At 34.7% G+C, this 26,229-nt stretch overlaps 1 protein-coding gene across 1 annotated transcript in view; it reads left to right on the top strand.

Annotated features, from left to right (window-relative positions):
* The window catches only part of LOC126883301 (xaa-Pro aminopeptidase ApepP-like), a 445,329-nt gene that overhangs the window by 393,314 nt on the left and 25,786 nt on the right, over positions 1-26,229 (top strand). The window contains exons 3-6 of the mRNA XM_050648661.1: positions 5,753-6,164; positions 13,455-13,719; positions 22,827-23,094; positions 23,272-23,485. Of these exons, the coding sequence (XP_050504618.1) occupies positions 5,753-6,164; positions 13,455-13,719; positions 22,827-23,094; positions 23,272-23,485 (1,159 nt within the window). The remainder of the gene's footprint in view (positions 1-5,752; positions 6,165-13,454; positions 13,720-22,826; positions 23,095-23,271; positions 23,486-26,229) is intronic.

The raw sequence follows: 26,229 nt of genomic DNA, 5'->3' as shown, positions 1-26,229 counted from the left end.
ACATGAAATTTATCAGTCTCTCCCATATCTGTACTAACACTAGTCGCTACTCCCGCATACATATCCCTCACAATCTTTACATATTCACCAGGGACTCCTTTCTTATCGAGTGCCCACCACAGAATCTCTCGAGGAACTCTATCATATGCTTTCTCAAGATCAATGAATACCATAATATGAGCGTTTGTTTCTTTACTCCTGTATTTTTCCATCAACTGCCTTATAATGAAAATTGAATCTGTTGCTGATCTGCCCTGCATAAAGCCAAATTGATTCTCGGATCCCTATATTTTATTATTGTAATGAAATGATATTTTATGCTACTTTTTTATTTCTTAAGCATTCCCTATACCTAACTGCTTTAATTTGTGAGTTATTGGTGATTCAAACCAAACATTAATTTCAACAAAAAATACGTGAAATTTTATTAGGTTGGTCATGAAAATATTCAATCACAAATAATTTTTCGGAAATAAATACATATTAATCTAGACTGATCTTTAAAATTGCCAATAATAGTTGAGCTATCAAAATACCTACGTAGTTAACATTTTTGGCGCGATTAACAATTAAGCAGAAATTAAAGCATTTAGGTATAGGGAATGCTTAAGAAATAAAAAAGTACCATAAAATGTCTTTTCATTGCAATACTAAAATACAGGGTGTTCCATTTAAGAAAATTCAGAAAATACTCATTTCGAGTTTCGACCAACCCTGTATACTAAAATTTAACATTTAGCTATACTAATAATTTTGAATAATAGTAGACTATATTAAAAATCATTTAAACATAAATATAGTTTTTGATATCCAAATAGGTACTACAATTCTACAGGGTGTGAAAGTTGCTACGAAATTAATAAAAAAAACGTAATTAGCTTTTAAACTACCCTGTATAACATTACAAAACCGCATATTTTAAGAAAGAAGATATCGAGTAGAATCTAAAAATGTAAAAATAAATATCCCATTTAAAAAAACGAAGTTTTAAGCAACTTCCGGTATAACCGGAAGTGACAAATTGTGACACCCTTCAAAACCCCTTCATTCTAATCTTCATGATTTTGTTGCCTTTAGTTCTCTAAATACTTCTAATAGGCCAGTTATCTGCCTCACCCTATATATAGATCAATCTTTAAAGTTTATATATTGTATTAGTCTTTTTAATGTTTCTACCATGTGTTTTTTTGTGACCTTAGTCTAATACTTTTAATAAGCATATAATAGCATTTAATAAGTATACTGTTAAAAAGCAGCAAAGTACATGATTTATACAATGTGCTCTTATCGTTTGCTCCACTTGTCAAAAAAATAAACAAATAGAAAAAATTAAGTGGACTCGCTAATAAAAAAAGTATTTATCAGATTATTTCATTCATAGGAGATTCTGACCAATAGAAAGCTACAGAAATCTAAATTAAATTGATTATTTTTTGATGATTTTCTTCCAATCTTATATAAACTTCCAATCGTATAGTAAGATATTTGATCACCTGTTTAATTCTGTCCAATCAGATTAAAATTATACTGAGAATTATCTACTGTAGAAAATTACCGATAGAATTTTTTTAAGTAGATTGTTTCTGTTTAATGGCAACCAGTTTCCTAGTTTCGATAACTGTCACATTTAAGAAAATATCCATAATATACGTATTAAAAAATAATCTTACGAATATCACACGACAGTAAGAATAAATAAGAAAATAATGCTTAATTTTTACTCAAATTTGTTGTCATTGGGCAATAGCCACTCGAGCCCTGCGGGCCCTCGTGTCTATTGCCAGACAACAAATTTTCGAAAAACTGTCACATTATTTTCAATTTATTCTCATTCTCTTGTGATATTATACCCGATAATTTTTGATAATTTCCCGTCGTCAAGTATATTACGTCAGATGCCCTTCGTTGCTACGAAAAAATACATTCAGTGACATTAATGACAATTAATGTTTTAAAAATTATAAAAGTGATGACTTTCAACCGTAAAATATTTATAACAACTGTGTGTTTAATTGTACAAATTTGTACTTACATAAATAAATTACAATAAAATTTTGGTTTTGAACAGTTTTATTCATGAAATAATCGCAACAAATTGCACTCGATCTCTATAATTAATATCGAATTTTTGCCCTCGTGACACTTTGACATAATTTCACTCCCCTTCTGGTCGTGAAATTAAAACTGTCAAAGTGTCACTCGGGAAAAATTCGATAATTTTAGAGCTCTTGTGCAATTACCACTGAAAATTTATCTTTTCTTCCAACAAAGAAACAAAAGTAGCTTCAACAAAAAAAAATACGCGCCGCACTGTGGAAACCACAGTTACATGAAGAGTTGAACACAACAACGGAACTCTCTTGATTCACTTAGCCTCCTCAATGAATACAGTAGTTGCAGTGCCGGATTAACCAATAGGCAAAGTAGGCAGTTGCCTAGGGGCCTCGGCCCCAAAGGGGGCCTCGGAGGGCCCAAGACGTAAAAATAATAATTAGATTTAAATAAAAACTATAAATCTTATTAGGTTAAAAAATTCAAATATCGCGCAATAGAATAAAAGTGATGGTGGACATATAAAACTACATTACAATGCATACTTTTGTTCACATGGAAAGCCTATGTTGTGAGAATATGAAATGAATGCCGTTTGGTAGAAGGAACATTACCTACTGCCAATCAGTCTGCACGGTTTCTTAGAAAAGTAGTAAGAGCAAGAGCAACAAATGAGTCAGCGTCCCCTCGCTACCGTCTCCTTCATTACCACATGCTTTTCACTACATGTCAGGAAAATACAATAATCTCCAGGCTCACTTATCTAAGATTAACTAACTTGCAATTTACATCTTTTGTGCCGCACACTCGCTTTAGTTGGAGTAAGTGCTGCTAAAAGTTGCGTTGGACCCGTTGGAGCAATATCGTATTTTGGATTTGATCCGGTGTTTTGGTAATTTGTCCGGTGGTTTGGTCCGGCGATTTGGGTGGATTGGTATTTTGGTCGGTGTACAACTTTTTTTCAGCTTCTACCCACCGTTGGGAAGCTAAGATCAAATTATTAAATGAAACGCAACTAAGCAATCCCCTTTGGGGCCGAGGCCCCTAGGCAACTGCCTACTTTGCCTATTGGTTAATCCGGCACTGCAACTACTGTATTCATTGAGGAGGCTAAGTGAATCAAGAGAATTCCGTTGTTGTGTTCAACTCTTCATGTAACTGTGGTTTCCACAGTGCGGCGCGTATTTTTTTTTTGTTGGAGCTACTTTTGTTTCTTTGTTGGAAGAAAAGATAAATTTTCAGTGGTAATTGCACAAGAGCTCTAAAATTATCGAATTTTTCCCGAGTGACACTTTGACAGTTTTAATTTCACGACCAGAAGGGGAGTGAAATTATGTCAAAGTGTCACGAGGGCAAAAATTCGATATTAATTATAGAGATCGAGTGCAATTTGTTGCGATTATTTCATGAATAAAACTGTTTAAAACCAAAATTTTATTGTAATTTATTTATGTAAGTACAAATTTGTACAATTAAACACACAGTTGTTATAAATATTTTACGGTTGAAAGTCATCACTTTTATAATTTTTAAAACATTAATTGTCATTAATGTCACTGAATGTATTTTTTCGTAGCAACGAAGGGCATCTGACGTAATATACTTGACGACGGGAAATTATCAAAAATTATCGGGTATAATATCACAAGAGAATGAGAATAAATTGAAAATAATGTGACAGTTTTTCGAAAATTTGTTGTCTGACAATAGACACGAGAGACCGCAGGGCTCGAGTGGCTATTGCCCAATGACAACAAATTTGAGTAAAAATTAAGCATTATTTTCTTATTTATTCTTACTGTCGTGTGATATTCGTAAGATTATTTTTTAATACGTATATTAGGGATATTTTCTTAAATGTGACAGTTATCGAAACTAGGAAACTGGTTGCCATTAAACAGAAACAATCTACTTAAAAAAATTCTATCGGTAATTTTCTACAGTAGATAATTCTCAGTATAATTTTAATCTGATTGGACAGAATTAAACAGGTGATCAAATATCTTACTATACGATTGGAAGTTTATATAAGATTGGAAGAAAATCATCAAAAAATAATCAATTTAATTTAGATTTCTGTAGCTTTCTATTGGTCAGAATCTCCTATGAATGAAATAATCTGATAAATACTTTTTTTATTAGCGAGTCCACTTAATTTTTTCTATTTGTTTATTTTTTTGACAAGTGGAGCAAACGATAAGAGCACATTGTATAAATCATGTACTTTGCTGCTTTTTAACAGTATACTTATTAAATGCTATTATATGCTTATTAAAAGTATTAGACTAAGGTCACAAAAAAACACATGGTAGAAACATTAAAAAGATACTGGCCTATTAGAAGTATTTAGAGAACTAAAGGCAACAAAATCATGAAGATTAGAATGAAGGGGTTTTGAAGGGTGTCACAATTTGTCACTTCCGGTTATACCGGAAGTTGCTTAAAACTTCGTTTTTTTAAATGGGATATTTATTTTTACATTTTTAGATTCTACTCGATATCTTCTTTCTTAAAATATGCGGTTTTGTAATGTTATACAGGGTAGTTTAAAAGCTAATTACGTTTTTTTTATTAATTTCGTAGCAACTTTCACACCCTGTAGAATTGTAGTACCTATTTGGATATCAAAAACTATATTTATGTTTAAATGATTTTTAATATAGTCTACTATTATTCAAAATTATTAGTATAGCTAAATGTTAAATTTTAGTATACAGGGTTGGTCGAAACTCGAAATGAGTATTTTCTGAATTTTCTTAAATGGAACACCCTGTATTTTAGTATTGCAATGAAAAGACATTTTATGGTACTTTTTTATTTCTTAAGCATTCCCTATACCTAAATGCTTTAATTTCTGCTTAATTGTTAATCGCGCCAAAAATGTTAACTACGTAGGTATTTTGATAGCTCAACTATTATTGGCAATTTTAAAGATCAGTCTAGATTAATATGTATTTATTTCCGAAAAATTATTTGTGATTGAATATTTTCATGACCAACCTAATAAAATTTCACGTATTTTTTGTTGAAATTAATGTTTGGTTTGAATCACCAATAACTCACAAATTAAAGCAGTTAGGTATAGGGAATGCTTAAGAAATAAAAAAGTAGCATAAAATATCATTTCATTACAATAATAAAATATAGGGTGTGCCATTTAAGAAAACTCAGAAAATACTCTTTCCGAGTTTCGACCAACCCTTTATAGTACAATTCAACATTTAGCTATACTAACAATTTTTAACAATAGTAGACTATATTAAAAATCATTTGAACATAAATAGAGTTTTTGATGCCAAACTACTACAATTCTACAGGGTGTGAATGTTGCTAGGAAATTAAGAAAAAAGAAACGTAATTATCTTTTAAACTACCCTGTATAACATTACAAAACCTCATATTTTAAGAAAGCAGACATCCAGGAGAATCTAAGAATGTAAAATATACAGGATATTCCATTTAAAAAAACGAAGTTATAAGCCACTTCCGGTATAACCGGAAGTAGCAAATCGATGAAAATATTTTAATTAAAGACATCACTCTTCAAAACCCCTTCATTCCAATTTTAATGATTCTGTTTTCTTTAGTTCTCGAGATATTTCTAATAGGACTTTTATCTGCCTCACCTTGTATTTTTTATTATTTATTTATTGTAAATTGAGATACTCGTTTTGTAGTAAATGCTCGTTTTTGATTTTAGAGTACTGAAGTTGCTGATTATGACAAACTGTGGTCTTACATATCAGGCTTTACTGGTAGTTACACCAACATCATTGTCACTGCAAACAAAGCAGCCTTATGGACTGACGGTCGCTTTCATCTTCAAGCTGACGAACAAATCGACTGCAACTGGTTACTGTTCAGAGAAGGGCATCGAGATATTCCAACAATGGCGGAATGGATTATGAAAGAATTCCCACATGGTTCAAGGTTAGGTCTAAATCCAAAATTGGTTTCCCACCATATGTGGAACCAACTCGAACACGAGCTTAAAGGATCACGTATTCAGTTAGTGGCTTTAAACGTTAGCTTGGTGGATATAATCTGGCCAAAAAACGAACGACCAGAGAAAATAAACAAAGAGGCATTCTTTTTAGAGGAAGAGTATACAGGTAATAGTTTATTTTTATGAATACGTAGTTATTTATATATTCTTTAGCAAGCATATTTATCTGTCTAGAAACATCAACCGTCTAAGCATTACAAGCCTTCTGATAGTTTTTGACTATAATTTAAAATAAAAACATGAATTCTCATAGTTGAACAGACACTAATAAATCTGAAAGAAAGTGGCGTCTTCTTTAAGTGCCGTCTCCTATAAGAATATTGGCTATCATTACGACTTTCTTCACCTTTGATACTGCTGCTATAAACAGCTCAACAGGGTTACAATTGTACCATTGTCTCTTGTCTCAAATTGTTTAGCTAGGATATACGTCGACCTAAGCTTCTTCTGCCCAGTATCTTTCCCTGTATAATCATCTGCAGGAACCAATATTTCCTTTTCCTTGTTCATTCTTTTTAAAACGTTGTTGTTCGTAACCTTATCGACCGAACATACAGGCTTTCTATAGCCACCACTACTGCGTCGACCCATGCTTCTAAAGCCATCCTCATGACATGTTCATATTAAATAATAGTCCATTGCAATGTTACATTTAGGGTTGCATTTCTTAGAGGAGTCAATTTCATTTTTTTAATGTGTAGGGAGGTTTCGTAGAACCTTAAGTTCAAGTTTTTGGGGTCGCCACCAGTGTCCCCCGGACGCCATCTTGGAAAAAGGGGCGCAAAGGGGTTTCACGCTGTATCTCGTAAACTAGCAACCCTACAGGAAATTTAAATACACATAAAATATAGCAAATTAAATTTTCTACAATTTTATTATTTCCATTACTTTTATAGTCAGGTGACCAACAAAGAAGTTATAAACAAAAATAGGAGAAAATTTTGTAACAAGTTTCCTTTTGGAGGTTATAACTTTTTCATTGTTCATTTCAAAATAAAATAACATCATAGCAATCTATCTATAGCATTTCTATCTATACATTTTTTATTCATACAATTTATTATGATTTTAACGTTCCTATGCTATTATTAAGATATTTTTGACCCTTCTTGGCCCCTGGGCCTTTTTTTGCTTAGGATTCTAAGTTTTTAGTGGGGATAAAGGTCAAAAATAGTTTATTAATAGCATAGGAATGTTAAAATCATAATAAATTGTATGAATAAAAAATATATAGATAGAAAAGTAAGCCTAATGTTTTGTTTTTATTGTATCCCTATGAGCATTCGAGAATCTGGTCAAGTTTGGAGCGTTGTAAAACCTAGATAATAAATAAAATTAAACAACTTTATAGTGGAAGTTGTTCGCTGAAAAACCCTCTACAAAATTGCTAAAATGTTATTTTATTGTAAAATGAACTGAAAAAAAGTTATAACCTCCAAAAGGAAGCTTGTTAAAAAATGTTCACTTATTTTTGTTTATATCTTTTTTGTTGGTCAGTTAACGATAAAAAGTAATAAATACAAAATTGTAGAAAATTTAATTTGCTACATTAATGTTTGATTAGATATTTTGTAGGATTTTTAGTTTACGAGATATACCGCGAAACCCCTTTGCACCCCTTTTCCAAGATGGCGACCGGGAGACAAGAGTGGTGACCCCAAAAACTTGAACTTAACCTTCTACTAAGCCCCACTACACATTAAAAAAATAAAATTGACTCCTCTAACAAATGGCCTAAAAAATGTAACATTTCAATGGACTATAAGCCAGGTGACAAAACCAATTCTTGTCTAATCCCTCTCTCTGCTCTGAATTGGCTTGAGAATATCTGATCTAGTCGTACTGTTTCCATATTACACTGCGACAGATTTTTAATAAGTATATAATTCTTCTTCTTGTCGTGCCTATCCGTTTCGAATGTTGGCGACCATCATGCCAATCTATACTTCACACACTGCTGCTCTGGTTGTTGTGTTGAACCACGTACGTAGATTTTTCAGCCAGGAAATCCTTTGACTTTCTGCTCCTCTTTCTTTCTACGTTTCCCTGTAAGATTAGTTGCAGCAGACCATATCTCTCGCTGTTCCTCATGATGTGATCGAGGTATTCGATTTTGGCTGTTTTTATTATGGTTAACAGCAGCTCTTTTTCTTTTTGTATTCTCAACAAAACATCCTGATATAAATACTATTAACGTAATCGGTATAAGATATCTTCAGGACTCTACGATAAAGCCACATTTTGAAAGTCTCGTTTTTCTTGCAAGTGGCGTCTGTGACGCCTTTGATGACAATTATTGCATGACAGGGCCGTCAATACTAGAAAGCGAGGTGAAAGCGGCTTTAAAACAGTCTAATGCCTCCTCTACATATCAGCAGACGCGTCTGCGGATGCATCTGCCGATGTAAGAAAGTGCCTCCTCTACACATCGGCAGACGCGTCCGCGGAAACCTTTTGATCCGTTCTTGGAAAAACGACAGCAACCGCATGCCTTAAAAATAAACAACAGACCACCAACAGACGACCAAATTACCCCATCTACATATCTGCGGATGCATACGGGGATGTCATCCGCGGACGCGTCTGCTGATAAGTAGAGGAGGCATAAGAATGGTATAGCCACAGGTCCGGAAGAAATACCCGTCGAACTTATTAAGGTGATGAGTGAAGAAAGCACGAAGGAGTTAACTGAACTGTTCAACGCCATATACGATTCAGGTAATATCCCAGAGGAATGGCTATTGTCAACGTTTGTAACAATACCAAAAAAACGATCTGCGAAAACGTGCAAAGATTTCCGGACCATCAGCCGTATGAGTCATGCACTTAAGATTTTTTTAAAATCATACATGCCAGAATTTACAAGAAATACGAGGAAAATGCCAGTGAAATGCAATTGGGATTCCGCGATTCCATGGATACACGTGAAGCACTTTTCACCTTACAAGTTCTACTTCAGAGATGCCGGGATGTTAGTTGTGATGTCTATGCTTGTTTTATTGACTACGCCAAGGCATTTGACCGTTGCCAGCACCAGAAGATGGTCACCGCCCTACAAAGAGTAGGATTAGATAAGAAGGACATTCGGATCATCATGAATTTATACTGGAACCAGCGTGCTCAAGTCAAGGTCAAAGACCAGTTGACCACCAAGTGAAGATCATGCGAGGAGTAAGGCAGGGCTGTGTGCTCTTGCAGACTTTTTTCAATATATACTCTGAGGAAATTTTTACTGAAGCCCTCACAAACCTAGAGATGGGAATCCGAGTGAACGGTGAATACATCAATAATATCCGCTACGCCGATGACACTGTATTACTAGCAACCAGCCTAAATGACCTACAGGCCTTACTAGACCGTGTGAGAACTGTGAGCGTAACATTCGGACTGAACCCTAATATTAAGAAAACTAAATTCATGGTTGTCAGCCGTGTAAATTTAGATCCCGGGGCACTAATGGCAGATAGCGAAGAGATCCAGAGAGTCGACAGATTCACTTACCTCGGAACTACCCTCAACTCACAATGGGACCACGTTCAAGAGATTAGATCCAGAATTGAAATGGCACGGTCTACATTTATCAAGCTGAGATCCTTGCTGTGCTGCAGTGATCTCAGTTTGGGAACCAAGATGCGGATAGTGAGGTGCTACGTTCTTCCAGTGCTACTGTATGGAGTTGAAGCCTGGACACTGACGCAAGCCACTGAAAAGCGGATTGAAGCCTTTGAGATGTGGATCTACAGAAGGATACTAAAAATATCTTATGTGGACCATGTCATCAACATTGAGGTCCTATAGAGCATGACAAAAGAAAATGAAGTGCTTAATTTAGTAAAACAACGTAAGCTTGAGTACCTTGGCCACGTGATGCGGAACGAAGAAAAATATCGAGTTCTTCAACTCGTCATGCAGGGCAAAGTATTTGGCAGGAGAGGACCGGGACGCCGTCGTATCTCGTGGTTGAAAAACCTCCGACAATGGTTTGGGATAACCTCCGCGGAGCTATTTCGCAGAGCAGTCAACAAAACAATGATAGCCTTGATAATCGCCAATATCCGGACCGGATAAGGCACTGAAGAAGAAGGCGTCTGTGAGAGTCCACGAATCAACTCCGTACAAGAGTATAGGAAAGATATAACATCGTAGTAACTTGATTTTTATGGGTATTGATCAACCATGACATTTTACTCCTACATTTGATTTCTGGAGAATGTAGGTGTATGTTTTTACTTTTTCTATTTGTTGACCGTTCACACTCATTCGTTCAAATTGGTGTTCCTTCTTAGAGATCATCATACATTTTGTTTTCTTAGTGTTTAGTTAAGGTCCACATCTCTGACTTATTTGTGTGATTATATTTATTAACCTCTTCACTTTCAACGGCTTTAGAACTCTCAGCGAATACCACCGTGTCATCTGCGTATCTTATGTTATTAATACATTCTCCGTTAATTCAAATTCCGGCTTCAACATTATCCACTGCTTCTTGCTAGATACATACTGTCTTCTTCTTATGGTGCCTATCCGTTGCGGATGTTGGACACTAACATGGCTATTCTGACTTTGTTGACTGCTGCCCTGAAAAGTCCGGTAGTGGTTAAGTTAAACCATTTTCGCAGGTTATGCAGCCAGGATATTCTTCTTCGTCCTGGATCTCTTTTCCCATGCACTTTACCTTGAAGTATGGTCCGAAGTAGGTGATATCGTTGTTCATTGCGCATTATATGGCCCAGGTATTCCAGTTTGCGACGTTTCATGGTTACGACTAGTTCGCGCTCTTTACCCATTCTATGTAGAACTTCTTCGTTGGTAACTCTGTCTATCAAGGAAATCCTCAACATGCGTCTCTAGCACCACATCTCAAATGCTTCGAGTCTCTTCAGTGATGCTTCAGTTAAGGTCCATGACTCCACGCCATATAAAAGAACGGAGAATACGTAGCATTTTAGTAAACGAACTTTTATTTCCAATTTAATATCGTGGCTGTTAAAGATTTTTTTCATTTTGACGAAAGCTGATCTTGTCTTCTCGATCCTTATCTTAATATCAGTCGATTGGTCCCACTGTTCATTTAAGTTTGGACCCAAATAACAAAATTGGTGATTTGTGTTATAGGTTGTTGGCTAACTAGTAATTGACCAGGTGGTATCCTATTTTTGCTTATAACCATGTATTTTGTTTTTTTGATGTTAAAATCAAGACCAAACCTGCTACTTACTTCTGCCACCCTGGAGACAAGTGTCTGCAGACCTTCAAGACTGTCTGCAAAAATGGCAGTATCATCAGCGTATCTTATGTTGTTCAATCGTTCTCCGTTTATAAGTATTCCCTCGTCTATGTCCGTTAGCGCTAGGTTCATAATGTGCTCTGAATATGTATTGAACAATAATGGGGACAATGTACATCCCTGTCGCACACCTCTTTTTATCTTGATGTCGTCTGTTAACTGATCCCCTACTCTAACAGGTGCAGTTAGTTCGTAATATACAGGGTGTCCCAAAAAGAATGGTCATAAATTATACCACACATTCTGGGGTCAAAAATAGTTTGATTGAGCCTAACTTACCTCAGTACAAATATGCTCATAAAAAAAGTTACAGCCCTTTGAAGTTACAAAATGAAAATCGATTTTTTTCAATATATCGAAAACTACTAGGGATTTTTTATTGAAAATGGATATGTATCATTCTTATGGCAGGAACATTGTAAAACAAAATTATAGTGAAATTTGTCAACCCCATAAAAAATTTATGGGGATTTTGTTCCCTTAAAGCCCCCCAAACTTTTGTGTACGTTCCAATTAATTCATTATTGTGGTACCATTAGTTAAACACAACGTTTTTAAAACTTTTTTGCCTCCTAGTATTTTTTCGATAAGCCAGTTTTTATCGAGATGCGGCTTCTTATTCAATACATTTACGTAAAAATTTTATGGGGGTTTTGTTCCTTTAAACCCCCCAAATGTTTGTGTACGTTCCAATTAAACTATTATTGTGGTACCATTAGTTAAACACAGTGTTTTTAAAACTTTTGCCTCTTAGTCTTTTTTTCATAAGTCACCTTTTATCGAGATGTAGCTTCTTTTTCAAAATATACCTAAAAATGTAAATTGTAAAAAAATTTTCAGATTATTAATAGGTCTCTATACCTAATCGTACTTAACCATATGCAAATATGTAGTGGATTCGACAAATATTCAAAATATCTCGATAAACACTGGCTTATCGAAAAACTACTAAGAGGCAAAAAAGTTTTAAAAACATTGTGTTTAACTAATCGTGCCACAATAATAATTTAATTGGAACGTACGCAAAAGTTTGGGGGGGTTTAAGGGAACAAAACTCTCATAAAATTTTTATGGGGTGCACAAATTTCACTTTAATTTTTTTTTAAGATGTTGCTACCATAAAAATTCCACATGCCCATTTTCAATAAAAAATCTCTGAAAATTTTCGATATATGAAAAAAAATCGATTTTCATTTTGTAACTTCAAAGGGCTGTAACTTTTTTTGTGCACTATTGTATATAGGTAAGTGAGGTCCAATCAACCTATTTTTGACCCCAGAATCTGTGGTATAATTTATGACCAATCTTTTCGGGACACCCTGTATATTGTTTATTATACGGCGATCTCTGCTGTCTAGACCAATTGAATTTAATATTTTCATCAGTTCGTCATGTTTTATTCTATCGAACGCTTTCTGGTAATCAACAAAACACACATATATATCACAATTCACGTCTCTACATCTTTGAAAGAGAACTTGTACTGCAAAAAGTGCCTCTCGAGTACCCAATGCATCCCTGAAGCCGAATTGTGTGTTTGTCATGTATTCTTCACACTTTTTATATATTCTTTTATGTATAATTTTTAAAAAAGTTTTTAGGAGATGGCTCATAAGGCTTATTATTCTATAATCTTCACATTTTTTGGCATTGGGCTTTTTAGGGATTGTTATAAAAGTTGATCTTAGCCACTGTTGGGGTATTTTCCACTTTGGTATATATTGTTGAAGATCAAGGTAAGTCTTTTTACTTCATCTTTATCCATAATTTTCAAAAATTCTGAGTAGAACTCGTCTGGTCCTGCGGCTTTTCCCTCCTTAATGTTGTTTATAGCAGCTTCTACTTCCGCTTCGAGAATAGGTGGTCCGGTATCGTCATTTTTATTTTGTGTGATGGTGACATTCCTATCGTCTTCAAATGTTGTTGTTACATAGTTCATCCATGTTGTTTTTGTTTCTTCAATATCAACTATTGGATTTCTTGAGCGTCTATTAAGTGTCCCGGCCTTTTTGATTTATAGATGCATACTGTCTGCTTCACCATTATTATCAAGGTAAAATATGTAAATAAAAGTGTTTATAAGTTTCAAGATAATTTAAAGTATTTTAGGAAAGAACTATCCTACAAAGGTAAATGAAACTCGAAAAGAACTTTTAAAGCATAGAGCAGATGCCATGATAGTTACAGCTTTAGACGAAATAGCATGGCTACTCAATATCAGAGGCAGAGATGTACCGAATTCTCCTTACATAAGAAGTTATGTCATATTGGACATGGAGCGTGTCATTTTGTATATAAATATTAGTCAGGTTCCCAAAGCAGTACAAGAGCATCTTCATTATGATCCTACATTTATAGGACGGGATACAGTAATGTAAGTTGACCTTTACTACTACTACTACTCAGCGGCGGCTCGTGATTTTTACCATAGGGGAGGGTATACATAACTGTAAAATATCTAGACAAATTTGAACTAGCAAAAAAAATCCGCCAAAGAAATCTAATTTAAGGCCCCATTTTTTGACCATTTTTTATTTACATTTTATAATATCATCATAATTCACAATTCCATAATATCATATCATTTTAAAAATAGTTAGTCAAATTGTAAAAGTGTATTACCAAAGTTTGTGTCGTTTATTTGTAAACAATTCTATCTCTATAAATAGATATGCATATAAAAATAAATACAGATTTCTTTTGCAGTCAATACAGGTTGAAGGTTCACATTTTTTATGATACTCAACTGAATTTTTTAATTTTAAAAGCGGCCTACTGCGAATCCCAAAAACACGGTAAATTACCGATATTTTGCTTTGCATCCTACAGATATAGGAAAAAGTTATTTGAACAAGTTCTTCCAAATATTATTCTAACCCCACGTACCAAATTTCATCACAAAATTCGCACTTTTAGTTTTTTCATTATTTGTAGTCAGGATCCTAAAATTGCAGAGGAGGCTTCTGGCCGATCAGCCGATCTCTGGGCAGCGTGTACGTTAAACTATAAATGCAGCTCTAAGGAGACCGGGTCTCCGTAAACGCTGCTGGGCTGCACGGAGCATTAGCAAGTGAGATATTCCGTCCAGCATCCTCCTCTCCAGTTTTAGGACAAATAACGAAAAAACTAAAAGTGCTAATTTTGTGATGAATTTTGGTATGTGGGGTTAGAACATTATTTGGAACAACTTGTTCAAATAACTTTTTCCGATATCTCTAATGCGAAGCAAAATAGCAAAGTAAACAAAACAGTGTAGCATGTGTAAAATTTTATGGGGAGGCTAAGCCTCTCTTGCCTCCTCTGACCAGCCGCCACTGCTACTACTATCGGTTTACAGCGTTCTCCGACGCCTTCCGACTCCTAACCGCCATTCTTCTCTGTTTAACCATAGACCTGGAGGGATCTCTTTTTCCTCTAGCTCTTTTTCAATTCCCTCTCTCCAGCTTCTTCTCGGCCTTCTTCTTTTTCTTCTTCCTTGTGGTGTCAAAAGTTGGCTTTTGTGTTTGTTAAATTTAATCACTACTACTTTAATAGTAAACTACTTTATCCGTAAAATCATATCTTCCAAGATATGATTTCAAGAAAGGTCTCGAATTCATTCTTTATAAAACCAGTCGATAAATCTGAACTGATCCAAACAATCAATAGTATCAAAAGCAAATCTTCCTGTAGTACTGATGGTCTATCATACAATTTTTTTCTAATCTCCCAGAAAATGTGTTAGAAATCCTCATCTCACTAATTAATGATTCCTTTGAGAAAGGTAAATTTCCAGAGTACCTGAAGACAGCCATCATTATTCCTCTTCATAAGGGTGGTGAAATATCTAATACCTGCAATTATAGACCTACTGAACTACTACCGGTACTCTCCAAAATTATTGAGAGACTCATAAAAGCCCGACTTATGTCCTTTCTAGTTGAAAACAACATTTTATCACAAAATCAGTTCGGCTTTTTAAATAATAAATGCACCACTGATGCCATGTTTTCTGTACTACATGAGGTTTATCAAGCACTGAACAATAATCTTCACACTGCCACCGTTTTTTGTGACTACGCCAAAGCTTTTGATTGTGTAAATCACAACATTTTGATAAAAAAACTAAATTTCTACGGAATTCGAGGTATTTCTTTAGATTGGTTCCAATCTTACTTGGATGATAGGAAACAACTGGTTAGAGCAAATGATACAGACTCTAGTCTCAAAAACATTGTATGTGGGGTACATCAAGGCTCAGTATTGGGTCCTCTACTTCTCCTTATCTTTATTAATGACATCACTAGTTTAAAAATCGATGGAAAAATCTTTCTTTTTGCTATCACTTGGAGCAACTCAAATATTGCAACTCTTCATGCTACTATAACTTCTGATCTACTTACAATAAAAACCTGGTCTGACTCTAATTTACTCTCCTTTAACGTAGATAAAACAGTAGCATTGTCTTAAAAAGGAGCTCTTCAACCCTTACCTCTTAATAACAGCCAGATCAGTACCGTTGATTCTGTAAAATTTCTTGGTATTTTTTTAGACAGCAACCTTAAATGGTCCCACCATATCGATTTGTTAAGGAAGAAACTATCCTCAGCTTGCTATGCTATAAGATCTGTTTCGAATGAACTCAATTTAGCATCTTCCAAAATAACACATTTTTCCTTTGTTCGAGTCACATCTTCGTTATGGTCTTCCTTTTTGGGGTTCTGGTACAGCTGCCCAATTCGATGTTATTTTCAAATTACAAAAAAGAGCAATTAGATATCTGTTTGGCCTCAGAAGAACAACACATTGCAGAAGTTACTTCAAAGATCATGGAATTTTACCCCTTCCATCTTTGTATATTTTAGAAACTGTTTGCTTAATTCGTAAACATCTACATGTCTTTCCACCAAGACCTAATCATGACTACTTCACGAGAAATTCTACGTTTGACGTCTATTTGCCGACCCCGTCCTCTGAGTTAGTAAAGAAATCTATATTATATTCCGCAAAAAAACTTTACAACCATCTCCCTCTACAACTTAAATCTGCAGCATCTTTCCTCAAATTCCGTAAACTGGCAAAAGCCTACCTATCTGAAAGACCATATTATTCAGTAGAAGATTTTCTTAATCAATAACTAAGAAATTACAGTACCCTTTGCACAAGTAGTACTTTTATTATTATTTTTTGTCTATATTGGGGTGTCATATGCAGCAGCTTAATTTTTAAACTTATTAATTACTAGGTAGACTATGCATTTGCAATTTATTTAAATTTTGCAATGGATTATTTCTGCTTAACTTCATTATTATTATTATTCTTGTAAATATATTGACGATTTATGTAATTTTAGTAAATCGGATTGTTATTGTTTTGTTTTCTTGACTTTTTATAAGCTTTGTCGATAAAATTGTACAATTTTTCATGACAATAAAGCACATTTCTATTCTATTCTATTATATTCCAAAAGTCAATCATTTTCAACTTATTAAACCTGAACTAATTTGTTTTCATTTTCTTTTTCTTATGTTGCCTATCCGTAGCACTCTGATGCGTTATAGAGGCTCTCTATCAGCAAAGTACATGGAGTACATGGATGTCCTCTTAAAGCTGTTTAATGAAATTTATCAGTCGGGTGACATACCCAATGAATGGTCAACAGTTATTTGTCTCCCAAAAAAGAAAAATGCTAGATAATGCACCGCACCATAAGCCTGATGTCTCACACACTTAAAATGTTTTTTAAATATCATTCATAGACGAATTTACCAAACACTTGATATGGATATTGAAGAAACCCAATTTGGATTCCGTAGAGGCGAAGGTACCCGTGAAGCTCTCTTTGCATTCAACGTACTAATCCAGAGATGCTTGGATGTGAACCAGGATATGTACGTCTGTTTCATAGATTACAACAAGGCTGTCGATAAAGTCCGCCATAAAGAGCTAGCAAAATCTTGCTAAAGCAAAACAAATACAATACAATGACCTTCGAATTATAACAAATCTATATTATAAACAGCAGGCACACATACACATTAACGAACACATATCAGAAGAGTTCGAATTTAAAAGATAAGTGCGACAGGGGTGTGTATTGTCACCACTACTATTCAATGCATACTCTGAAGAAATTATGAAAAGAGCTCTTGAGGGAGAAACAGCAGGAATAAAGGTCAATGGAAGGCCAATTAGCAACATTAGATATGCGGAGAATACTATCATAATAGCGAACAACCTCCAAGACCTCCAAAAGCTAATGAACAGGATAGTTGAGTATGGAGAAGAATATGGACTATCAATAAACATCAAGAAAACTAAATTTATGAGGATATTAAAAACCCAAAATAATGATGAAAGTCTGACAATTAACGGTACAATTTTAGAACAAGTTGAAAACTACAACTACCTTGGCACAATAATTAATCACACAAACGTATACTTCAAAGAAATCAAATTTCGAATAGAGAAAGCATAAACAAACTTCAATAAAATGAGAAAGGTACTTTGTACAAGAGAGCTGAAATTAGACTTGTGAGTTAGGCTGGCAAGGTGTTATATTTTCTCGACTCTGCTTTACTGGATAGAAGCATGAACACTTAACGCGGCGACTACTAAAAAGTTGGAAACATTTGAACTGTGGGTGTATAGAAGAATCCTGAAGATATCATGGACCGAGCATGTAAAACAACGAAGTCATGAGAAGAGTCAACAAAAGAATGGAAATATTGGAAACCACCAAGACACGAAAGCTGCAATACCTGGCGCATGTTATGCGTAATGAGAGATACAACATACTTCAATTAATAATTATACAAGGAAAATCCAGGGAAGAGAAGTGTAAGAAGGAGAAGAATCTCATGGTTGCGTAACTTGAGGGAATGGTACGGATGCACATCAATCGAACTATTCAAAGCAGCAGTATCTAAGATCAGAATAGCCGTGATGATTGCCAACATCCGTCGCGGAGATGGCACCTAAAGAAGAAGATCAGCAAAGTGCTTGTCATGTGAAAGCTCTGGATACAAGGCCTACCACACAAAATCCTACTCCGATCAATGCAGGCCAGCGTGAGGCGCTCTATTCTAGCTATCTCTAGTGACTTATTATCGATCTGTATTGCTTGCTCGAGCCTCGAGTCCCCGCTCTAGGCTACGTCCAGTTCGTCGACTCGACGCTTGAGGATGTGGGCCCCTCTTGCCCGTTTTTTGGGTTTTGTTAGTATTTTTTTGTGGCTTTTCTCTTTTGTTAGTGTTTTGTTTTTGTAATTTTTTGGTGGCCGAAGCAGTTTCTTTTGTGTTTTTGTAGATATTTTGAAGGCTGTCTGAAACATATACTTTAACTTCAACTTTCCCGGTACGATAAACTTCTGGCGACCGTCTCTTCCAAAAAACGTGCAAGAAATAGCCTAATGTAATTATTTTTCTTTTACTTGCGTTCTTAACACTTTCTTGATGTTTCTTGATTTTAGTATTGATTGACTCATTTGTTCTTAGGCCACCCAACTGATTCTATGTACGTGAATTCAACATAACAGCTCGAACATTCTATCTTTGTCACAATGTAACAATCATTGTTACAGCCAATGAAAAAAGAATCTTACTGAAACAATAAAGGGGACAAAAGGGGCGAATATGTTACTTTAGAAAAAGCAGAAAAATGAAACCAATGGTATTGGACGTGGTTCATGAATCTCTAATAATAAAGCCGGCCATTCACGATACTGCGGTGTCGTTCGACAAATTCGTCGATGACATCAATTCTGCAGTAATGCAGCATAGAAACCAGTTTCTCTGTGGTAAAATTGTAACGATTTTGTTGGATCACACGATCAAAATTTTTGTCAATTAGTCGAATTCGACAAAATTGAACCACGCCGCAGTATCGTGAGTGGCCGGCATAATATGAACACTATTGATTCTGTCTGATGCAGAAATCAAGGTTATGTTCAAGGTTGGCAGGCTTAAACCACATGCTTGAAGCCTTGGTTTAAACTAAGAAAAAACCTTTGGGCTAGTGCAGTTGAAACTTCGAAACGCAATTCAAATCGACTTATTACTATGAAAAACTTATTACTACTAAACTTATTAACCTATTAAACTTATTACCAACGAATTATTACTATTAAGGCCATTAGTATGGTATAACTAGACCCAAACCCAGACATCCAAAGTGAAAGTTATCCTCCAACACCAAATTTTTCTATATAGTCCACATAATGTTCAGAAAAAAGTCACACCATTTTGAGCGTCGGGTTTGGTGGGGAGAGGGGGAGAAATCGGTAAATTCGTAGTTTTTTGCGTTTTTCCTAAATATTTTTAAAACTATACAATTTAGCATATACAACCGTCTATACAAAAATGTTCTACATTAAATTTGAAATAAAAAAGGCCCTATCCATAATCCTTCTAAAATGAAAGGTTTCAAAGTTACTGAGGTAGTATAGTATAATTGGTCCAAAAAAAAGGCCTAACCTAAAAATACAAAGTAAAAGTTTTCCTCCAACACCAAATTGTTCTATATGGTCCACATATTGTTCAGTAAAAAGTTACACCATTTTGAGCGTCCGGTTTGGGTGGGAGATGGGGGAGAAATCGGTAAATTAGTAGTTTTTTACGCTTTTCGTCAATATTTCTAAAACTATGCTTTAGCGTAAACAATGTTCTATACAAAAATGTTCTGCATAAAATTTAAAACAAAAATGGTCTTACACATTATAAAATCAACGGTTCCAGAGTTACGGAGGGTGAAAAGTGGAGGTTTTCGATACTTTTTACATTTTTCGGGCAATTCCATACTGATTTTCTTTAACAGGATTGTGTTTTATAAATCAAATTTGCTATTTCAGTGGCCGATGGTATGCTAGTAATAAGCCCTTGAAGAAACGTCAACGTCACCACCCAAAATTATCATCAATTGCCCAAAGAATATAAAAAGTATCGAAAACCTCCACTTTTCATCCTCCGTAACTCTGGAACCGTTGATTTTATAACAATTATGTATAGGACCTTTTTTGTTTTAAATTTCATGTAGAATATTTTTGTATAGAACATTGTTTACGCTAAAGTATAGGTTTAAAAATGTTGACGAAAAACGTAAAAGAAAACTACTAATTTACCGACTTCTCCCCCATCTCCCCCCCAAACCGGTCGCTCAAAATGGTGTAACTTTTTACTGAACGATATGTGGACCATGTAGAACAATTTGGTGTAGAAGGAAAACTTTTATTGTGGATGTCTGGGTTAGGCCTTTTTTTGGACCAATTATACTATTCTACCTCCGTAACTTTGGAACCGTTCATTTTAGAAGGATTATGCATAGGACCTTTTTTATTTCTAATTTAATGTAGAACATTTTTGTATAAAAGGTTATTCATGCTAAACCGTACAGTTCTAGAAATATTGACGAAAAACCTAAAAAAAACTACGAATTTACCGATTTCTCCCCCCTCTCCCCCTCTCCCCCCCCCCCAAACCCGACGCTCAAAATGGTGTGACTTTTTTCTGAACATTATGTGGACCATATAGAACAATTTGGTGTTGGAGGATAACTTTCACTTTGGATGTCTGGGTTATGCCATCTTTTGGATCAATTCTATCATACTACATGGGTAGATACATAATTCGCAAATATTTTACGGTTATCCCTACTTTTTCTGTCTTTACACGGCAAATTACGTGTAGTAAAATTCACACTGGTATGGATATGGATACATTACTAAAATGGCATTCTACTTGAAAATGTCATCATTAACTTAGAGAGATGGCTTTTGAATGTTCTTGGATAACTGATATTTATATAATTGCAAATTATTAATTCAGTTAATAAATGTGATTATTTCATTCATAGGAGATTCTGACCAATAGAAAGCTACAGAAATCTGAATTAAATCGATAATTTTTGATAATCTCCCGTCGTTAAGTATATTACGTCAGATGCCCTTGGTTGCTACGAAAAAATACATTCAGTGACAATAATGACAATTAATGTTTTAAAAATTATAAAAGTGATGACTTTCAATCGTCAAATATTTATAAAAACTGTGTGTTTAATGGTACTTACATAAATAAATTACAATAAAATTTTGGTTTTGAACAGTTTTATTCATGAAATAATCGCAACAAATTGCACTCGACCTCTGAAATTAATATAGAATTTTTGCTCTCGTGACACTTTGACATAATTTCACTCGCCTTCGGCTCGTGAAATTAAAACTGTCAAAGTGTCACTCGGAAAAAATTCAATAATTTCAGAGCTCGTGTGCAATTACTACTGATAATTTTTTCACTAACTATGTATTCAGTGATACGGTATACGCTGTGAGCTTCGCTGGTGTCGCTCCTAGCGGACTACTAATTCAACTTTCACCGGTAATTTTTAAATTTATTATTTAATTGTTATCGCTTAATATTTATAACGCAAAAAGTAATTAAATTGTAATCGATTTTTTTAAGATTTTGCTAATCATTTTGACGTTCTATTGACAAAATATGAATTTCTTACTTCGGATACTTTCACAATTATCGTGTAGATGGCGCTAAGATTAATAGATTAATAGATTAATAGAACATTAAAAAAACTTAAATTCAGTATTTAAAACGTAAGTATATTTAAGGTAAAAATGTATACCACAGCTTTGACCAACTAATATTTTTTATAATTAATGTTTTTAATTTTAATTTTAAATTAATCACTTTGACATTTATGTCAAATTTCCGGTAAAGGTTTACAGACTTGTCACTACTGGCGCTCGCGAATTTGTAAATATCCCCTCTACGTACGAGCTCACACCGTATACAGTATTCAATATTCTATTCGAATGAGTGCGTTGTAAGACAAAGATAGACTTGGAAAATATTACCACGGACATGGTGTCCATTTTTTTCGAATCCTGAAAAAACTAATAAATACTTTTAAAAAATTTAAAAGCAGAATGAAAGACTGAATTATTACCGAGGGCCGAAAGTCCCTTAGAATAAATAAAAAGTTTATTTTGAATGAGATATTTGAAATTAAAAATTACACTAAATTTTCTCTTAGTTTTTCACCCCTTTAACTTATTAAACTAAACATTATAGAAGTTCTCAGGGACTTTTGGCCCTCGCTAATAACGTAATCTTTCATTCTGCGTTTAAATTTTTCAAAAATACTTATTAGTTTTCTCAGGATTCGAAAAAAATGAATCCCCATTTGAATAGCTTTGTAGCCGAAAATACGTACCCAACCTCTTAAAAATTATTTCAACATTCAACAAATACAAAACTCATGTAAAACCATACTTTAATGTCCAATGTCAATATTTATTTCTACAATTGCTCACTTTGGCGCTGAAGTCTTATTTTCAGTTGCCTATAGCCGTTTTTTACGTTTCCTGAATTACCTGTAGGTATTTCTTCAGTTTACCCCTCGAAATAAATTATCACGGACCCTAGATACACAAATTGGTTATAATACTTATAATATTTGTAATACTTACTATGTAATAATTAGAATCCTTTTTAGTTTAAAAGAATACGACGATATATGGTCGGATCTAGGAACACTGTCACAACGGTACCACAAAGTGTTGATACCTTCTCACTGCGTATACAGTGCTGGAGCTAGTCATGCTATTTATGAGCACATTTTTGAAAACAGAAGAATGTTAAAACAGTCTCCCATAATTTATTTGAAGGCAGTTAAGAACGAGGTGGAAATAAAATGGATGCACTACACTAGTATTCGGGATGCTGCTGCAGTGTGTGATTGCTTTGCATATATAAAGAAAAAGGTAAGTAATATTACTTAAACAGCATTGGAGTCCAAATTTTGCGCTTTCTCCCTTAAGCACTATATTTAAATTAAAAAATAGAAAACAGTTAAATCCAGAATCTTAATCTTTGGAAATCAGACTAATATTTTAATAATTGTTTTATACTAAATATTAATCATTTCTTCACCTCCTTAGATGGGAAGACACGAAAAAATTATGGAAAGCGATCTGGTTCAGTATCTAAATGAATACCGGTACGAACAAAACCACAGCTTGGGTAATAGTTTTAGAACAAGAGTAGCCTTTGCGTCTAATGCAGCATTTCCAAGTTACGAAACAACAGACAACACCAACACCCAGATATTTAACAACAGTACGGTTGTTTTGGATTCTGGAGGCCAGTACTACGGTAAGATGCATAATAAGAATAATACATTATACTATAAAAAAACTTGAGGTAAACACTGAACTATATAATACAAAATACACTCTTTGAAGTCAAGTAATAGGATATTGCGTATGTAGCATTTTATCATGCGATATCGCTCTTCTTCTTCTTTTGGCATCATAACCATGGATGGGTGTTTTCCTGTCTGACTTTGTCCTTCTATTCAGATCTCTCCTATGCCCTTCTCCTTCATTGTCCTATAATCATAGTTTTCAGGTCGTCTTCTACGTCATCCAACCATCTCGTCCTGGGCCCCTTTTTTGTATTTCTATCGGCTTCAATTGTAATATTTTTTTGCTATTTTTGCATTTTCTTGTTTCTGGACATGTCCCAGCCATGACTGTTTATGCCCTCTTCTAGTTTATTTTAATTTAATGCCTTTTCCTATGACGTGACAACGTGGTATTTTTATACCGATATATCCACATATTCTCATACGATAAAGGCAGTCGCTAAGAAGCAGTCGCCAAGAAAGCGTCCCAAAGCATTCGTCGAGTCGTCAAGAACCACAGCCCAGTCATAGGGTGAGACAATCCCTTATCGTGCAAAAATCTCTTCAAGTGGTTCGCGTCGTTTTATGAAGCTTAGGCAGTTCAAAGTGCAACGGACTTATCCTATATTTTACTGTTTAATTTAGTGTTTTAGAGCCAATAAAGTCATATCTTTCACACGTTGTATCACTTTCAGCCAGCATCTTATCGAAGGTTAATATCGCGTTAAATTTACATGACAATATTTGACTTTTCACAAAACTTACAATATCATACCCTCCATTCAATTCATTAACCTCGTCGTTTCTTCTGATTCTCCTTGTGCCGTCTTCCTCTTGCACCGAGCCATATATGTACATACTTTTCTACTATTCTCAGTATCTTTCTCTCGAATGCTATGAGTTGGGCTTCATCTTTTTTTGTCATTACCCAGGTTTCACAAGCATGGGTTACTACGGGTCTAATTAATGTTCAGTAGATAGCCATTTTGGTTCTTTTGCCTCTTGTGATTAGTCCAGAAAGCTACTGCGCATCCGCTAGGAAAAATATTCTAATTCGGATTTTTTGCACATTCTTACTCAAAAAGGACTCCTTTTAACAAATTTGCATGTTGCCAGGACGAAAAGGTGGTCAAAAATTTTTTAAACGTTTTTTTTTTTGTTTTTTTCCTAAAATTATTTTTTTTGCATGGAAAAGTTTTTTTTAGGTTTTTTGGATCATTCCAAATAGAAAAGATCTTTAGTGAGTTTTCTCTAAAAATGATAGTTTTTGACATATAAGCGATTAAAAATTAAAAAATTGCGAAATCGGACATTTTTAACCCTCAAAAACTATGTGAAAAACTGAAAATTTGAATGTTGCCAAGGTAGGTAGTGTTTAGGCAATACGTAAAGTATCCTTAACAATAGTAACCTATACTTATTGTACGGTTATAGAGTATATTCCCATAGGTAAGCTGGTTAAGAGTAGATAACGATTTTTCATATGTAATTTAAAGTATTATCTGCATAAATGGCACAAAGAATATTTGCTACGAGAGGTATATGGTTCAAAATGCATACAGTATCACGACTAATAAGTTATGTTCACATACATGTAGAGTACTTACAGTTTTATTCCTTGATGACGTGTCACATCAGAGCTCTGATTGAATTCCATAATCCATTTGGTTCATTTGTAAGGCACTCACTAATACGCTAAATAAATCATCGTCGATAATACTGAGCAGATTGAATTATCTGAGCGGTATAAAACGATAGCAAAAAAAGCCGGTAAAATGCGGCCTTTTTACGAATAGCGGGAGCGTCGATAGATTAGAGATGATTCTCGTTAGGAAGCTTTTGACGATCTGCCCCGGCGAGGGGTTCAAATGCGAGTCTCAACAATAACCTGGAGTTTCCAGAAAGGTTACATAAATACTACTTGAATTTTAAGTAATCAGTAGTACAGGGGCGTAACTAATTATTTTAGTGAGCCGTGTATAATATATTTATTGTACATATTGCCGGGGGCGACAGGCGAGAGAGATGGCCTATATCACCTCGAAGAGAGGGGATTGGCAAAGATGTGCACAACGATAAGAAATGTTTGAAGAAATTAGAGTTTATATACACAAGGGGTAACAACGATAAAATGGAGGAAAACGATAAGTTTTCCCCCTAGGGATAGATTTTAATCTTCCAGGGGAATCACAGCGATTTTCGTAATACCACGAAGAAAATCACCGTGAGTAGTGTGAATCTTGACAGTACGAACTAGACCATCCTTACCAGGCAATACATCTATTACCCTGGCAGTTGGCCATAAGAGTGGAGGAGTACCATCCTCCTTCAACAGAACCAAATCCCCGATCTTGACAGGGTCAGTAGGGTCGGTCCATTTATTTCTTTGCTGCAGGAGGCAAAGATAGTCTTTTTTCCACAATTTCCAAAATTGCTGTTGAATTTTACTAATACGCTGAAAAAGATTCAACCTATTTTCAGGTATCTCTGAAACACTTGGTTCAGGGGGCGCGGTTAAACTTCTTTGAACTAAGAAGTGAGCTGGAGATAGGAAAGCGAAGTCATTGGCGTCAGACGACATCCTAGTGATGGGTCTCGAATTTAGAATAGCCTCGATTTGGCATAATACTGTGTTAAACACTTCAAAGGTGAAGTGGGAATTTCCTATAATTCGATAGAGGTGATACTTCACACTCTTTATTCCTACCTCATG

This window comes from Diabrotica virgifera, chromosome 4, assembly GCF_917563875.1.
Source record: "Diabrotica virgifera virgifera chromosome 4, PGI_DIABVI_V3a".
NCBI lineage: Eukaryota > Metazoa > Arthropoda > Insecta > Coleoptera > Chrysomelidae > Diabrotica > Diabrotica virgifera.
This window is presented reverse-complemented; position numbering and strand designations above follow the sequence as displayed.